The sequence below is a fragment of the Salvia splendens genome, chromosome 9 (assembly GCF_004379255.2).
Source record: "Salvia splendens isolate huo1 chromosome 9, SspV2, whole genome shotgun sequence".
Classification (NCBI taxonomy): Eukaryota; Viridiplantae; Streptophyta; class Magnoliopsida; order Lamiales; family Lamiaceae; genus Salvia; species Salvia splendens.
In genome coordinates this window covers 20,403,746-20,420,827 of record NC_056040.1, presented here as the reverse complement: position 1 = coordinate 20,420,827, position 17,082 = coordinate 20,403,746, and the positions used below count along the sequence as shown (strand labels likewise).

General features: G+C 37.4%; 2 protein-coding genes across 3 annotated transcripts; both read left to right on the top strand.

The window, feature by feature from the left end:
- The first annotated feature begins 1,299 nt into the window (after positions 1-1,299).
- LOC121749780 (proline-rich receptor-like protein kinase PERK1) lies at positions 1,300-4,625 on the top strand. Of its 2 annotated transcripts, XM_042144412.1 has the most exons (9): positions 1,300-2,019; positions 2,213-2,770; positions 2,850-2,936; positions 3,057-3,127; positions 3,233-3,309; positions 3,447-3,594; positions 3,689-3,850; positions 3,933-4,226; positions 4,470-4,625. In XM_042144412.1, exons 1-8 carry the CDS (start codon positions 1,485-1,487, stop codon positions 4,206-4,208), a joined length of 1,914 nt encoding a protein of 637 aa, XP_042000346.1. In that variant the 5' UTR covers positions 1,300-1,484; the 3' UTR covers positions 4,209-4,226; positions 4,470-4,625. The 2 variants fall into 2 exon arrangements, with proteins under 2 accessions (XP_042000346.1, XP_042000345.1); XM_042144411.1 differs by lacking the exon at positions 4,470-4,625 and having other exon boundaries at positions 3,933-4,437.
- Positions 4,626-15,200: 10,575 nt separating this feature from the next.
- LOC121747210 (ras-related protein RABG3f-like) lies at positions 15,201-16,862 on the top strand. Its single transcript, XM_042141208.1, has 7 exons — positions 15,201-15,253; positions 15,347-15,373; positions 15,453-15,555; positions 16,072-16,218; positions 16,297-16,368; positions 16,452-16,594; positions 16,796-16,862. The coding sequence occupies exons 1-7, from the start codon at positions 15,201-15,203 to the stop codon at positions 16,860-16,862; spliced, it is 612 nt and encodes a 203-aa protein (XP_041997142.1).
- The last annotated feature ends 220 nt before the right edge of the window (positions 16,863-17,082 follow it).

Here is a 17,082-nt window from a genome sequence, read left to right as displayed (position 1 = left end):
GCGGCTGCAGCGGCGGCGGTCCTGTGCCTTGCCAACGGCGCGGACGGCGGTGGCGTCTTTCGCCACCGCTGCGGATGCTCTTATGTAAATTAATATGTAATTTAGTGATAGCTAGGAGTAACTAGTAAGAAATGCTCCCTTACAAAAATAAAACCTTTCGAATGTGACATAGTTGGTGATTATTATGACAAATTTATATGTTGATCTGGCCTCATGATTGAAGTAGCAAATAATTCTACTATGTAATATTCTTAATTTATTTACAAACACGTTTCAAATAAAAAACCATTGAGTTGGACATTTAGAAATTTTAAATTCTTCATTTTAGCCTTCCATTTTCGACGTGGGACCCTTGGACTAACGATAAAATTTGAAGTAGTTACTATTATAATTATTAAGCAAATACTCCTAGTTATTATTTACATTAAAATTTAATCCATTATGATTTCTATTTTTATTGAATGTTATGTCAATAGTTCAACTAATAATGCACTGAAATAAACTGAGAGAATAATTGAGCCTCAAAATTGTCAAACTGCTATTGGCCGGCAAAGCAGAATGGACTATTTCATTGTTTTCAATTGTAGACTAATTCCATTTCTATGTTTTACTATGATTTTCAATACAGGCGGATGTATATTTGCGAAAGCATTTGATCTACTTGGAATGTATTTTTAAATGGACAAAAAAGTGGTTTTCTGTATTAAATGAATACAGAAAAAATGTTAAAAGTATTTGCTGATTTCAAAAATAGTAGTACCAGAATATTTTGTTTGGGACAAAATTTAAAATAAAAATATAACGAAAAAAGTGTAACAAATGTCAAATAAAACGTTTATTAACAAACATATTTATAAGATAAAATAAATTATTTAATGATAGAATATAATGTTGTCATAAGCCATTTAATAATATATCTAAGGGTAGGCTAAAAATGTCGGACCAATGAGATTTTTTGTTATGAATGAATTGACTATATCATATCATATTCACACACTCTTCCAAAATATTTTCCCGAGAACATTCACATAGGAGTAATATTTCAATTTAACAGGTTGGTAAATTGGAATTTCAAGCAAAAAGAATTCAATTATAAAGATTTTACAATGGGCAAAACGATAAATAAATATTCCCACAATTCAGTAAATGAAGACGTAACATTATCTCCATAATTTTAAGAAAATAAAAAAATGTAAAACGCGTGATTAGCTAGATCTCACCACAACAGAAATGGCAAATAACATTTCAAAACAAATTAAATAGAAATATAAAAATATCTCCATGTTAATTCAGCATTCATCCAATTATGAAGACTTCAAACTTACCAAAAACAGACCACCACTCCACCACCGAGTAAAGCAATGGCAATTCTCAATCTCTGTCTCTCTCCAAAATTCTGGAACCTCTCTCAAGTCAACACATTCAAAAACATAAACTCAGCCCACACAAATTTATAAACTTAATTTCATAAAGTTTATCCAAAAATGTCATCGCCGGCGCCCTCTTCGCCTCCTACAAACACCACCGCCCCACCGCCCGCTGCCACCTTACCTCCGACGACCACTCCTCCACCTGCTCCCACAAGGTCTCCACCGCCTCCGACACCGCCAACTTCAGCGCCGCCTCCGACCACCTCCTCCCCGCCGCCGCCGGTACCGTCAGCTCCTCCTCCGTCGACGCCTACAACCCCGGAAAGCCCCCCACCGCCCACCACCACCCCATCGCCGCCTGCCCCGACCGTTCCATCTGGATCCCCTCCGTCTCCGCCGGCGCCCTCCGGCGGCGGCTCTCGCTCACCGCCGCCGCCGCCGATTAGAAGAGGGTCTCCGCCTGGCTCGCCCGTGCCACCGCCGCCTTCGAAAGACTCGGGGGTATCGACGGGGTTGGTGGTTGGGATTGCTCTGGGAGGCGTTGCATTGCTAGTGATTCTGATCTTGCTGTTTATATTCTGCAAGAAGAAGAAGAAGAGAGTGCAGCAACATGACTATTACGTGCCTCCGCCGCCTCTTCCCTATAAAGGTGATAAATTCATCGATCAAATTTTGCCCTCATTCTTAGAATTGCAGATTCTTTGATTAGTGATGGTTAAATGTTGATTTTGTCATTCCGATTCAATTTAAAATGGGCCTTCTCAATTTAAATATTTGATGCCCTGTTTATCCCCATCATATAGCTGCTGAATTTTTTCAATATCTTTACATCCTTTTTCCAGCTGATCCCTATGGTGGCCAAGTACAAAATTGGCAAAACAATGCTCTCCCGCCGCCTCCTCCTCATCAAGCCCTTACAATGCCTCCAAATCCTACTCCCCCGCCGCCTGTTGGTGCTTCGAGGCCTCCACTCTCACCGCTTCACGCGGCTCCTCCTCCTTACATGAGCAGCAGTGGAGGTTCTGGTTCCAATTACTCAGGCCCTGAAACGCCCCTTCTGCCGCCTTCACCTGGCTTGTCTTTAGGCTTCTCGAAGAGCACATTCACATATGAAGAACTGGCAATGGCAACGCAGGGATTCTCGGACGCCAATCTGCTTGGGCAGGGTGGCTTCGGTTATGTGCATAAGGGAGTCCTTCCAAATGGTAAGGAGGTCGCAGTTAAGCAGCTGAAGGATGGAAGCGGACAAGGGGAGCGTGAGTTCCAGGCGGAGGTCGAGATCATTAGCAGAGTGCATCACAAGCATCTTGTCTCTTTGGTTGGATACTGCATCACTGGAATTCAGAGGATGCTTGTCTATGAGTTCGTTTCAAACAATACCTTGGAATTCCACCTTCATGGTTAGTCGCTTAGACATTTCTACTTTGTTCAAATGAAAGTTCTTAGTACATAAAACCTTGTGACTTTGACATGTTTTAGGTAAGGGAAGACCAGTGATGGATTGGGCAATGAGGTTGAAGATTGCTCTAGGTTCAGCAAAAGGACTTGCATATCTGCATGAGGATTGTAAGTATATTGAGATCCATAAATAGTGTTCATCCTGTTTCAATTAAAAAAAAAGTGGAATATGGCTACACTACTTCTCTTCTAGTATTTTGTTTTAAAATGTTTTTTTTTTCTAATCAGGTCATCCAAAGATTATCCATAGGGATATCAAGGCCTCTAATATTCTTCTGGATTTTAACTTTGAAGCAAAGGTAATATCTTCAAGCTCGTCTTGTATGCTCTCGAAAGTTAACGCTACCAGGGGATTTTTCTCTGAGATGGGGTTTTTGCTGATGCTATGTAATTTTGCATCTCAGGTTGCAGATTTTGGTCTTGCAAAGTTGACTTCTGATGCAAATACGCATGTCTCTACAAGAGTGATGGGAACTTTTGGGTATGAAATACTTCTCTTTTGTTTTACTGTTTAACTGTAGTGTTGGTTTATATGTATGGATAGATAAAATATTCAGAACCCTCTCCCCCAAACTGATTTTGCAAGGCGCCGTGTTTGAACTCGTCTCCGTTCAACAGGTATCTGGCTCCAGAGTATGCTGCCTCTGGAAAGCTAACTGAAAAGTCTGATGTGTTCTCCTATGGTGTTATGCTTCTCGAGTTGATCACTGGACGCCGGCCTGTCGACTCAAATCAAACTTACATGGATGATAGTTTAGTCGAGTGGGTGAGTTGGAACAAACACAATTAACTTTTGTAGTGACATCTGCGCATTACGTATCCATACGAGTAGATGCTAACATGAAGCAATTTTGATACAGGCTAGGCCGTTACTGACCCGCGCACTTGATGATGGGAGCTTTGACTCTCTCATTGATAGAAGGCTGGGAACAGATTATAATAGGAATGAGATGGCTCGGTTGGTGGCGTGTGCTGCTGCCTGTGTCCGTCATTCTGCAAGGCGTCGGCCAAAAATGAGCCAGGTATAGTGATGGCAGGCTCATATCCATGTGTTTTTTAGCAACTCAGATTATATGCTTACCTAGTTTGTAAACCGTGGTACAGGTGGTGAGGGCCTTGGAAGGAGACGTGTCACTATCCGATCTGAACGAAGGAATCACGCCTGGACACAGCACGGTATACAGTTCTAATGGAAGCTCGGACTATGACGCAGCGCAATACAACGAGGACATGAAGAAGTTCCGGAAAATGGCGCTGGGCACGCAGGAGTACGGAAGCAGTGGCCTATACAGCAATCCGACAAGCGAATACGGGTTGAACCCGTCTGGCTCGAGCAGTGAAGGCCAACAAACAAGAGAATTGGAGATTGGAAGGAGATGAAAAGGTTTCAGCAGTGGTGCTTGACACTTTCCTTAACATCAACCGTGTATGTTCATGCAAGGTTTCAAGGATTGCATGTTTTGCCATTTTCAATACATAATTTTTGAAATTCTTCTTTTTTCTTTCTAATATTAAATTGTATTTATAATGTGTTATAAAAAAGCTCATATATATTCTTTTAAAGTATTTGATTAGTATATTGTTGGTTAGCCGTTTGGCTTTGTTTAAAGTTTTTTTTTTATATTGAAATAAAGTCGTAGAATATAGTAGTATTATTCATGTAAGTATATAAGTCCACTTTGATTTATTTGTTTATTTTTAGGCTGGCGGTGATCCAGCTGGATTATTGAGTTTGGATGAAGAGGCATATTTGTCATTCATAATTCTTTATTATGGAAAAGAAAAGTTCATGTTTAGCTGGCTGGATTGAAATTTGGTGAAATTGGATAATGTTAATTAGTAAATGTGGTTATGGTGGTCTCATCGTAGTACATATTTGGAGGGTTTCTTCACATGCGCCACCATACTTTTGGTTGATAAAAAGCATGTGCTAACAAATTCTTTCAATCTTGAACATGGATTCTCCATTTCTTTTACTGTATTAGTATTCCATTTGTTTTTGTTTTTGTTTTTGTTTTTATTTTAAGTTTTAGTTTTAGTTTTTTCATCTCAAGAAATTGCATCATTTGTGAAAAGTATTGTAAAAAAAATCGTGATGTGATTATTAATATTGTGGAGTAGTATAATTTGGAAACGTTTGTTTATATGCTGTTAAATGTTAATGACGTGACACCTCCATGCGAAATTGTGAACTCTTATAATATTCGTATTTATAATATTTGGTTTATTTGAGATATTTAAGCGTAAAAGAAAGATATATTATATCCTAATTTACTAGTAAGATGTATATTTTATTCGTTGCATAAAAATAGTCTACTTTTATCTATTTATAAAATTAATTCACTTCACTTATTAAAATTTTATATAGTTAAAGATTAATTATGTGGATTTTGTTATTGTTATTTTTGTAATGCCCCAAAAGTGGGCTCGGATGAAAAGTAATATTCTGAGAAGAATACCACTAGTTCCTAAGCATCTGATGACTCTTTGAGATGATAAGTAATACTAATTGGTATTTGTTTATTTTAGAATAGCTAAAGTTTAAGTTTTAAAGTTTATGAAATTAATTTGTGGTTATGCATTATGGAGTAATTTAATTGTCTATGTGTGTTAGTTGTTAAATAGTGGATGGTTAAAAACCTTGAGGTAGAGTTTTGAGTTGTCCATAAACTTGTGTTGGGCTTTAGTTTCAATAAAGAAAAAAATATAGAAGTCCACCTTAAGCTTTTATAGCCAAATGATAAATGAAATAAAGGAATTTTCCCTTTTTGTTTGTCTCGGCTAACACACATGACTCAGACTTATTTTAACACAAGTAATACCTACAAGTGTACGGGGCTAGTGTAGCTATTAGCAAGCAACAGTATCGTATCCCACAGAGACAAATTTGTATCAACTTAACTATCACAAACAAATTGTCAACTACTATCTAGACAATAGGAAAAAGTTTGGTTTGTTCTAACACTAATAAAAGCATATAATAAGCAAGTAAACAAGTGAAGGCAAGTAAACACGGAGTGAGAAGATAATATGGAGAAAATTATAGAACTCAGGGATCCGATGCACAATTCCAAGCTCTTATCCAATCAAATTGTCTTACCTTTTGGTGTCTCTAGAGTTACTAAGTCGACCACAATTATAGATTAAACCCCCTCCCGTGGTGAGAAACCTGTAGATTAGGTGCTAGGATTGAAGTCCCCTTCTAATTCTAAACCCCTAACTCCCAAAAGCTCGATAAGGTCAAAGACCTCACTCAAAACCTCAACTCCCCCGAGTTCTATTGTATTAAGGTGTGATTTATTCTTATTTCCAGATTAATTATTTCATCTCCCGATTAATCTAATTAATCCTACACAATCAAGTGGTGATCAAGCAATTGAAAGGAATAAACCCAAGAATAATCAAATAACTACAAGACCAAGACAAGAACAAAATTAATTGGATAAAAACTATGAAATCAGTGCATCATCACCAAGAATTCTACAAGAAATGTTTAGCTACTCATGTTCATGGAGAAAACCAAGTCAAACTCAAAGAATCCAAACAAAAACATGAAAGATAGGTACTAAGAACTCATGTGGAATGAATCTATGGAATGAAGTCTTCAATCTTCCGATCTAGAGTCTCCAATCTTCAATTCTCTCACAATGGTGTTCTTGAGGGGGGGGGGGGGGGAGGTTGTGAGTGTTGGAGGCGGTAGGTGTAGAATGAATCTCGTTCACTGCAACCCTAGCCTTTTCTGTTGATTTCTTCGTCAAAAATCGTGTTTTCTGCTAAAAGACGCGTCACATTGAAGTACCCGACGGGGTGGAATTGTTGCACTGTAAATTCACCCGGCCAGGTGGTCGTTTTCGACCCCTTGCTATTTCTCCAACGATGCAGGGTGGAATTATTGCACTATTAATTCACCTGGTCGGGTGATGCATTTTAAAGCCATTCTACCCCTTTTCACCCACAGCCGTATTTTTGCTTCCTTTTTCATCTGTTTTTCCTAAAACACTCCACAAACACATAAAACTCCAAAACATAGAATAATTTGCTGGACAAAGATAATTTCGATTGATAAACTCGGCATTTAGCACTTTAATAGACCAATTAAACCGATAAAAACATGAGTTTATCAACCCACACAAACAGACACTCAATACTCTCTCTCTCTGTCAGAGCATCCACAATAGCGCCTAGCGCACCGCCTAGCCGAGCGCCGGCGCTAGGCGGTGCGCTAGGCGAACTATTGCAGCCGCCTAGCCGATTTCGCGGAAAAAAACCGCCTAGCGCTCGGTGGTTCCGCGGCGCTAGGCGGTGCGCTAGGCGATCCGCTAGGCGCTATTGCAGCGTCCGGACCGCCTAGCGCACCGCCTAGCGCGAATTTTTAAATTTTTTTTATTCCGAAACACTATATATACGCGACTTGCCTGTCATTTTCATTCGCACCACTTGTATTAACTAGTACTCTCTCTATCTAAATTTTTGTACAAGATCAACAACGGTAAATGGATCTCAACAACGAGCCTACTTCAGGGAGTAGCGGATCTCAAACTCCCCCGATCCCCGTGAGAGGTGGATGGAGTCAGATGCACCCGAGTCTGATGCACCCGAGTCAGATGCACCCATACTACAACACGTACCCCGTGACAGCAGATGATATTTTTAATTATTGTAATATTTTTAAATTATTGTACTTTTTTAAATTTTAATAGTATTATTAAACTTTTCCCGTATATGTCTCGTAAATTAAATTCTGTATATTGTGTGATTGTTAATTATGTCATTTTATATAATTGTTATTAGTGATGTGGCTATTGATGTGGCTGTGCTATTTATGATGTGGCTAGGCTATGGCTGGGCTATTTATGATGTGGCAGGAGGATTTTTAGTGCTGATGATGTGGCAGTAGCTAGGCTATGGCTGGGCTATTGCTGGGCTATTCCTATTGTGGATGGCCTCATGCTACCCCTACTTTTCACCTCTTAAGAATCGGCAAGTCGCCGATCAGCGGCCCGAAATGATGTCGTCGCTCATCTCCTCGGCGCCTGCTCTGCCTCCATCCCCTCTTTCTTGCTTCGGCCTTCTCTCCTCCTTCATCCTCCATTGAAGAGGAATCCTAAAGCTTAGAGCTTCAAAGTCCAAGCTTAAGCTTAAACCTTGTGAAATATTGGTACCAATTCTAATTTATCTCGTTGTTATCACACTTTGGAGTTGATTTTGAAGTTAAATAGAAGAAATCCAAACCTAGGTTGAATTTCTGAAAAGGGGTGAACCCTATGTCCTTTAATTCTTGATTTTTTGTGAATTATTACTTAATTTGGATAAAGCTCTATGCTTCTTGGTATAACTAAGCATGTTTTGAATTAGGAATTAAATTGAAATCAACAGTTCCTTGAAATATGTAAAGTGACCGAAAGTTGAGCTAATGGGTTACTATAATTTTGATTTATTTGATTCAATTTGCTTTAGATATAAGCTCTTTAATGTAATTAAAGAGTAGGGTGAGTTAATTATATTTTCTTATTATTCAAGTTGTTTGTGAAATTTTGAGTGTGTTAGCTTAACCGGATGAAAAAGAAAATATATGAATTTATACTTCATGGCTTGGATATTATTGTTTATTAATCTATTTTGTGTTGGCAGAAATAAGTTGAGCAACTTAAGGATAATTATGAAGTTCATGTTTGTTAGCTAAGAATAATGGTGTGTACTCAAGCAAAGTTTATACCTTGTTTCTGTTTAATTTAGTTTAGTTACCTTATTAGATTAGATTGTGCATGAAATGCTTGGAGCATGCTCGTGTGTTGAATGTATGAGATATACGAGTATCTCTTGTTGACATATTTTCAGTTGTTACAAGATGCAATCTTTATGGTAACCAACTTAAGTGCAACCCGCTTAAGAGAATAAATAATAAGTGTTGCGTATAAGGTAGTGTCTTTCTCACCTCATCGTTTAATATAATGCTCTTAATCAAGATGATTATTGTTGCTCGTACAGTTATATAATAAAATAAAGTAAATCGACTACCTACCTGTATTTATATATTTTATATTGTGCTCTGCATATAGAAGAACTGTGTGGTGATATGAGCAATATAATGATATTCACAAGGTCGGTGTTTGATAATTCATCAAGTGTTAAAGTTGCTATTGATTTGCATTTTGGTGATCTATGTAAATCTTGTAGTTTTGAATGTTATGATGAGTACCAAAATATGTGTGTTTAACCGTTAAAGTAAGTTTAATATTTTGTGTAATCCTTGGATTAGTGTGATCTTATACCCTTTAGTTTTAGAAATTACCGAACATAGAACATGTTAATAAAAAGGGATGCTTGGACGTGAGATATCAAGCTTCTTCTATGGACGATCTAGCCTCCATTCTGTTATTATCTTATGGAGGGTCTAGCTTCCATTCTGTACATATCTTACATGGATGATCTAACCTCCATTCTGTTATTATTATATGGACGATCTAGCTTCCATTCTGTACATATCTCATGGAGAATATCTAACCTCCATTCGGAAATATCTTTAAGGAGGTTCTAGCATCTATTTGGAAAATATATATTTCAATGGTTGATCTAGTCTCCATCTCAACTCATACGGATGGCCTAGCTTCCATCTTTGAATAATATGTTATGAATATCTAAAACTCTCAAAGTAGGAGTTTAAGGCTCATTATATGTTTGACTATATATTTCTGGAAATATTCGTTGTGTTTGAAGCTTAAACGCTACTAGTCAATGTTACATGTTTATGAGAATGTGTAAGAAAGTAGTGATATTATGTGAAAATATTACTTTGTGTGGGGACTTTATGATCTTATAAGAATCTTGGAAGTTTTCCTTTTGCAATTATGGGTTTCCATTTTTATATTAATGAAGAAATGCTAAATGAGAGCTATTTGAATATTAAGTGAGTTTAATTGAAGCTCGATATGTGTTTATGTAAAGTTCTACTTGTTACACAGGTGTGGATACACATGAAATTAAATGACGTGTTAAGTTTTCTTTTTGTTGAATCAAATTAATCTTAATCGTTATTGTAGGTGTTTTATATATCTTTTATTTGAGAAGTCTACTTTATAATATGTGAATAAACTACTGAGCTTTTAAGCTCACCACTTTTAGGATTGTTTGTGTTGCAGATAAAAACCCTCGTACTCTAAGCAGCTGCATTCCCATCAAGTCACCAGTCTTACAATTTTTGGTTATTACCTTTTTATTGATGTGTATTTTTGTCCGTTTATAGGCAGGTTGAATGTTTCAAAAAATTATGTTTAAGCCTTGTTGGCAAGTTATTAGCTTTTTAAAATAAAAAGAGGAAAAGAGTTTTATGGGTTTTCTACCGCCTGTCTTTAATAATATTTGTATTTTGGAATTTTGATAATCACAACACAAAGTGAAATCTCTTATTTAGTTTTTAGCTAGTCGAGCAAGGGTGTTACAATTCTGAAAAGCGGGTGTTACAATTTTAATACCCCTTCCGTCCCAATTAAGTTGAATCATATTCTTTTTTTAATAAAAAATAAAATATTAAATCACTCTTACTTTATTCCACCGTCTATTTTCCTCTCTTTATCTTTCTTACTTTTATTCATCTCTCTTACTTTTCAACGCAATTTCTTAATCTTCGTGCTTAAAAGATTTATCTCAACTTAGTTGGGACGGGGAAATTAATATTTACTTCTTTTTTATTTATCAATTGCAAATTAAAATATGTACATGTACCGTTTACAAAGTCATGAACGCCACTGTCCCTACATAAGTCAAAACAGCTATCAAGAATAAAAATAATTGATTAGAAGTAAGTAACCAAGATTTTGACCAGATGTAAATCCAGATTTCAGAGTTCAGCCTCTCAAATTATAAATGACGTGCTCTTTTAGACTTTTACTAGTATTTTCATACGTCTATTACTTATTAGCTCTAAAAAATTAAAATAAAATGGAAATCGATGCTAATGCTAAGCTTGTCATACATAGACCCATGAGACCTATATATCCATGATTTTGTCAAAAAAATTAATTACGTGCTCTTGTTGTAATTATGGCCTCTTTTTTAGTTTGTTTCAATAATTCTTTCCCAACACTAATTATAAATAAATTATTACATGGGTGTACAGCACAAACTATTTTATTTAACACGTACGCTAGCTAGCTATTGTCAACAGGCACCAACTCACCCCATTAATTATGGTTCTAGAAATATGATGCTCCAATTCATGCAAAAAAAATAATCGAAACAAATCATGAAGTAATCTGATCCACTCAAACGTAATATCCCATTTTAGATTAGAGCATAAATAACCCCGTCCCAAGTTCCGGCCCCAAGTCCCCTCCACGTCATCATTCCTCTATAGTTGCGGCCAGGCCTGAGAAGCCTCTAACCCTGCAGGCCGCAACTCGGGCCGCAACTAATAAATGACATTATTCACAACTCCAACCTATTTTAAACATTAAAAAAAACGCCGGAAATTTATAACACGAAAAATTTAATTTCGCCGAATACTACAAAATTACAACATATAAATTTTTAAACTGAAAATAAAATACATAAAAACATAACGTCAATGCTGAAAAACGTTGGTGCGAGTCCAAATTTCTTCGATTAGATCGGCTTGTAGGTGAGTGTATTGTTCCTCTTGGTGCATCGCAGATGAACGGGCCATGACATTGCAGATGTCGGGAGGAAGGCCCTGCACGGGCGGCTCGGTGACAACGTAGTCACTCCCGGTGCTGGCGAGCGGATCGTCGCTCCACGATGTGACGTTATCTTGCTCGTCCTCAACGATCATGTTATGCATTATGATACATGCATACATGATGTCGGCGATGTGTGACCGCTGCCAACCACGAGCCGCTCCCTTCACGATAGCCCACCGCGCTTGGAGGACTCCGAATGCACGCTCGACACCTTTCCGAGCCGCCTCTTGCCTTCGGGCAAACATTGCCCTCCGATCGGTTGTCGGAGCTGTGATAGTCTTCACGAACACGGGCCATCGAGGGTAGATCCCGTCTGCCAGATAGTACCCCATACTATACCGACGTTGGTTGGCCGTGAACTCTATGTTCGGTGCTCGCCCGACACACAATTCGTTGAACAATGGAGACTCGTTCAACACATTGAGGTCGTTGTTGGACCCCGCGACACCAAAGTAGGCATGCCAGATCCACAATCGTTGGTCGGCAACGGCCTCCAAGTCAATCGTCGGATGTGTGCCCTTGTGCCCGCTAGTGTATTGTCCTCTCCAAGCCGTTGGACAATTCTTCCACTGCCAGTGCATACAGTCGATGCTTCCAAGCATCCCCGGGAAGCCGTGGACCCGCTCGTGCATGTCGACCAACTTCCTAACGTCGTCGGTCGTTGGCTTTCTCAAGTACGTATCCTTGAATTCTTTGATGACTGCCCGACAGAATCTCGCGAGACACTCCCGTCCAGTAGGCTCGCTTACATGGTGATACTCATCGAACATATCTGATGTAGTTCCGTAAGCGAGTTGACGAATGGCAGACGTGCATTTCTGCAACGTTGATATACTTTGCCGGCCCACAGCATCGGTAGTTTGGCCGAAATACATGTCACGAGATACAACTGCGTTGACAATGCGTAGGAACAAAGGCCTCCGCATCCGGAACCGGCGACGGAACATCTGATCACTCCATCGCGGATCTCTTGAGAAATAATCCGTGAAAAGCCGCAACGCAGCTACTTCACGGTCCCGGTGAATATACATCCGGGAACGTGGTACCCGGGTTTGTTCTTCGTTCCAAGCTTGGAAGCGTTCAACTTCGTTGTTCATTTCTTCTTTGAAGTTGAATGTGAAGTTGAATGAGTATGAAAATGGAGTAGTATTTATAAAAAAAAATTGAATTTAAAAAAAAAATCGGTTGCGGCCCTGCTCGAGAAGCGTGTAACGCTGGGCCGTGACTCGCGGGTCCGGCCCGGCTCCCGAATAATGCCGTCCCAGGCCGGGCCGCGAGACGGGCATCAGGCAGCGATCACGGCACGAGGACCGGCCCAGGCCGTGCCGCCTCCTCCTCCAACGCGCGGGACGGGCCGGGACTCGCGAGATGCGGCCCGGCCCCAAGCGTTACTCATGCTCTTAGTTCATAAGAGCATGCGCAGCGGTGGCGTCCGTCGCCACCGCCGTCCGCGCCGCTGGCACGGCGCTGCTCGATGTATCGAGCACGTCCGTGCCAGCGGACGCACACGTGGCGCGCTCCCATTCGTCAACGGCATAGCCGTTGTGTTTAAACATTTTTTATTTTTTATTTTTTAAAAATCGGTATTTAATTATAAATAATGCTAAAAAATAAAAAAAAAAAATATTTTCCAAATCCCAAAAATATGGCCGTTTTTTCCCGTTTTTTCTGAATTTTGTTGATTTTTTTTTAATTTTTTTTTTCCCAAAATCATCTATAAATACACACATTCATCACTCATTTATCACATCAATTCATCTCTCATTCATAATTCTTATACAAACTATCAACACATTCAACCTTCACTCAAAACATCAAATAGTACACAATCGAGACAAGACAGACAATGCGCGATACTCGAATCCACAATCAACTACAAGAAGACCTAATCAACCACATGTGGGCGAAATTCGGCAACGAGTAGTGGTTTTTTAAATTTTTAGGATTTTAATTATGTAATTTTTAATTTTTAGGATTTTAATTATGTAATTTTTCATTTTTAGGATTTTAATTATGTAATGTTTAATTTTATTTGTCATCTGTAATATTTATTGTGGTTTTTAAATGAATTTTAATATTATGGAAATGTTATTGTTTAATTGAATTTTAAATTAATTGTGCTCGTCCTTACGGAAGAGCACGGTTGTGGGTGTTGTGCTCTTGCCAGAGAGCAGGCATGAATAGTACCGCCCGGACCCACAACCGTGCCACTGGCAAAAGCACGGTTGTGGATGCTCTAAAGCAAACAATTGAATTGATTGTTTCTGTTATGTTATAAACAAAAATAATAATATCAGTCCAATATTGGATGGATATATTATTTACTTATTTGTTCTATAGGAGTAATTATAAACACGTATCCTTTGTTATCGTAATATATATAGATTTATGTATAAAAGTTTTTATTATCTCATTAGTGATTTTATTAATTTTATTATATTTTCATATTAATTGTACTATCAATTAATAACTTCGTTTACAATTATTCTTCAAAACGAAAAACTAAATAGTCATCTCATATCACGATTCGAAGGAAAATATTGATAACTAAATTGACAAATTTGAAAAAAAAAAATTGTTACTCCATTGATAGGTTTCTAATATCAAAATTTGGATGAAATAACAAACACAAAAACTTGGGTAAGTGTGCGCTTACCTTCAGCGCAACCATTAATTACAATATTAGTGACTTTAATTATAATATTTAAACATTAAATATAATGATGGTGTGCTTAGTATCTTGTACCGTCGGCGTATAGAGTGTTTTTCAATAATAAAATCAGTAAAAATCTAGATGTGATCGATCAAACTATATTATATATCCTGTTGAGATTCGGGACATTTTTGGTCAATAAAATGGAACTTTTATTCTATACAACGATACAAGTTCCGTGATTCAATTTGATGTTTGAGTGGGCTTATTTTTAAATATTGGGCCACCATAATTGGGCTATTCGGTGGACTAGTACACAGGATACTTTGGGCTTATAGTAGATGGGCGGAATCTACAAAATATGTTTCAATATAACCAAGTACCTCTATTGATTCGATTATTAATAAACGATAATCGACTAACTGAATACAATCCACACGAGGTTGAAGTTATTTATATATCATACATTTTTACAGTGGATTCATACGTATTGAAAATCTCAACACTTGATATTGAGTTGTGTGGATTGTATTATGTTATTGGATCAGTATGGTGATAATGACCCAGCCCAATAAGGCCTACACGAACATGGCCTGTTAAGGAATTTTTCAACCCAAACAAGAACCTGACTTTCTACTTTCAAACCCAAACACGATCCACACACGACAATGACACGGTATAATATGGATAGACACAACACAATAACGAACCGAATCTAATATTACACGATAAAAACATAATATTACATGATTAAAACATGATATTACACAATTAAAACCTTATATTACACAATAAAACCTTATTTATAAATCTGATATACCAAAATATAAACCTGGTGTACACGATTAAATCTGATCTACACACGTCTATTTTTTTCTCAATTCAAGTGCCGAAAAGAAACGTCTCTATCAATAAAAAAAACAGAGGGAGTATATAAGAAACCCAACAATTCCAATTTAAATCATCTTTAGCTGTGATTCACAACTCAATTTGACGGTTGCAGAAACGGAAGGTGAATTAATGATGTATTATCGTCCCCGTCTTCTTCTCAAGGTCGTCATTATCGGCGACAGCGGGTCTCTCTCTCTCTCTACATAAACAACAACATGATTAATAATTCGCGCAATATTTATTTTTTACAAAATACTGATGGATGGATGCATTTTCAGGGTTGGTAAAACGTGTTTGATGAATCAGTATCCTTTTGTTGGAAATTAATTAATTATGTAAAATTATGATGATGAGGTATTGTTTGGGCTTGACTAGCTAAAACAGATATGCGAAAGGCGAAATCATTAAAAGTTATAAAGCTACAATCGGGGCTGATTTCCTGACCAAAGAGGTCCACTTTGAGGATAATCCTGTTTTCACCTTGCAGGTCACCATCTTCATCTTCTTTTTTTCCCTCATGCTTGCTTACTTTCTAGTCATTTCTTATTTTAATGAAATTAACGTGAAAATTAATTGTAATTAAAATTTTAAATTATTATTCTAATTAAATTAACATTGTAACAAAAATATAAGCATTATTCAAATTAAATTCACTTGATAATAAAAGTATAAACATTCTATTAGATAAAGGACTTCATTAAAATAAAATAAATACTATGTACAAAACTTTATGTTGGGTTGGATTTTGAACTCACAACATCAAAACACATTAATTATTTGGTATTGAAACCCAACAAATTTATATAGAAATAAATAAATAAATTTCTTAAATGAAAAATTAATTGTCCCACGTTGAAACCTATCAATAAAAGACCTCCTCTAGTAATGGGAAACTCAGTCCTCTAATGTAAATGATTATATACTACTACAAAATATAATCTTTCAATAATTCACGTATCCGACTTATATAGTTGCTAATATATGAATGAGTAGTTGTTTCCAGATCTGGGATACGGCTGGTCAAGAAAGGTTTCAAAGCCTTAGTCAGGCTTTCTACCGAGGTGCAGATTGTTGTGTGCTTGTTTATGATGTTAATGTGAAGAAATCATTTCATAACCTCAGCAAATGGAGGGATCAGTTTCTTGATGCGGTTATACATCCTCTCTTGCTTTCGGTTTTTCCTCCCAATCCACTAATACTAATTAACGGCTTTCATTTTATTATCCAGGCCGGACCTCAAGACCCTGAAAATTTCCCCGTCGTTGTAATAGGAAACAAAATTGATGTGGCCCTCAGAGAGGTCACTTTATTTAGCTTAGCCTCTTTGTGTTGAAATCTTGTTGCCTTGCTAAATTTTGTTAAATCTTGCATGCTTATTTTTAGGTATATGAGAAGGATGCAAAAGCATGGTGTGACTCTAAAGGCAATATTCCTTACTTTGAGACTTCTGCAAGAAATGGAACCAATGTGGATGAATCTTTCAAATGTATAGCGGAAAGAGCTTTCAAATATGAACCTGAAAAATTGTAAGTAACTTGGGCTTTTTACCTCTTTAATTTAGATTCATTAGTAAACTTGTTTTGTGGCATGTATTAGATGAATATCTTAATCCTCTTGTGGCATGCACTTCTTGATATGTGTATGCTAAGGATCTGTGCATTTATAGATTATCTTCTACCAAATTGTCCAAACTAACTCTTGTATTTTTATTAATTGAAATTTTGAAGAACACTTCCCGACGCCATTGATATGGAGAGTGAGCAGCCGCGAAAACCCTCATTTTGCCAATGTTAGGTTAGGGCACAACTGATGCAGTTCAAGGCATTGACGGCGAGGACATCAGCTTATAAATATTGAGAATAGTTGTTTTTGAAGTCACACTTGATATTAAGGTTTCTTGAAACTAGAGTTTCTTTTAAATTTTTGTGTGATTGTTCTATCTTGTGGTCGATTGTCAACAACAACCATATGCTTCTTATCTACTTTTAATGTAAGGCTTGTTAAACATTGTGTC

Coding starts and splice junctions, on each gene's coding strand:
- LOC121747210 (XM_042141208.1), top strand. CDS start 15,201: ATGTATTATCGTCCCCGTCTTCTTCTCAAGGTCGTCATTATCGGCGAC. Junction 15,556..16,071: donor ATCCTGTTTTCACCTTGCAG/GTCACCATCTTC, acceptor AGTTGTTTCCAG/ATCTGGGATACGGCTGGTCA. Junction 16,369..16,451: donor TTGATGTGGCCCTCAGAGAG/GTCACTTTATTT, acceptor GCTTATTTTTAG/GTATATGAGAAGGATGCAAA.
- LOC121749780 (XM_042144412.1), top strand. CDS start 1,485: ATGTCATCGCCGGCGCCCTCTTCGCCTCCTACAAACACCACCGCCCCA. Junction 2,020..2,212: donor GCCGCCTCTTCCCTATAAAG/GTGATAAATTCA, acceptor TCCTTTTTCCAG/CTGATCCCTATGGTGGCCAA. Junction 3,851..3,932: donor GTCGGCCAAAAATGAGCCAG/GTATAGTGATGG, acceptor ACCGTGGTACAG/GTGGTGAGGGCCTTGGAAGG.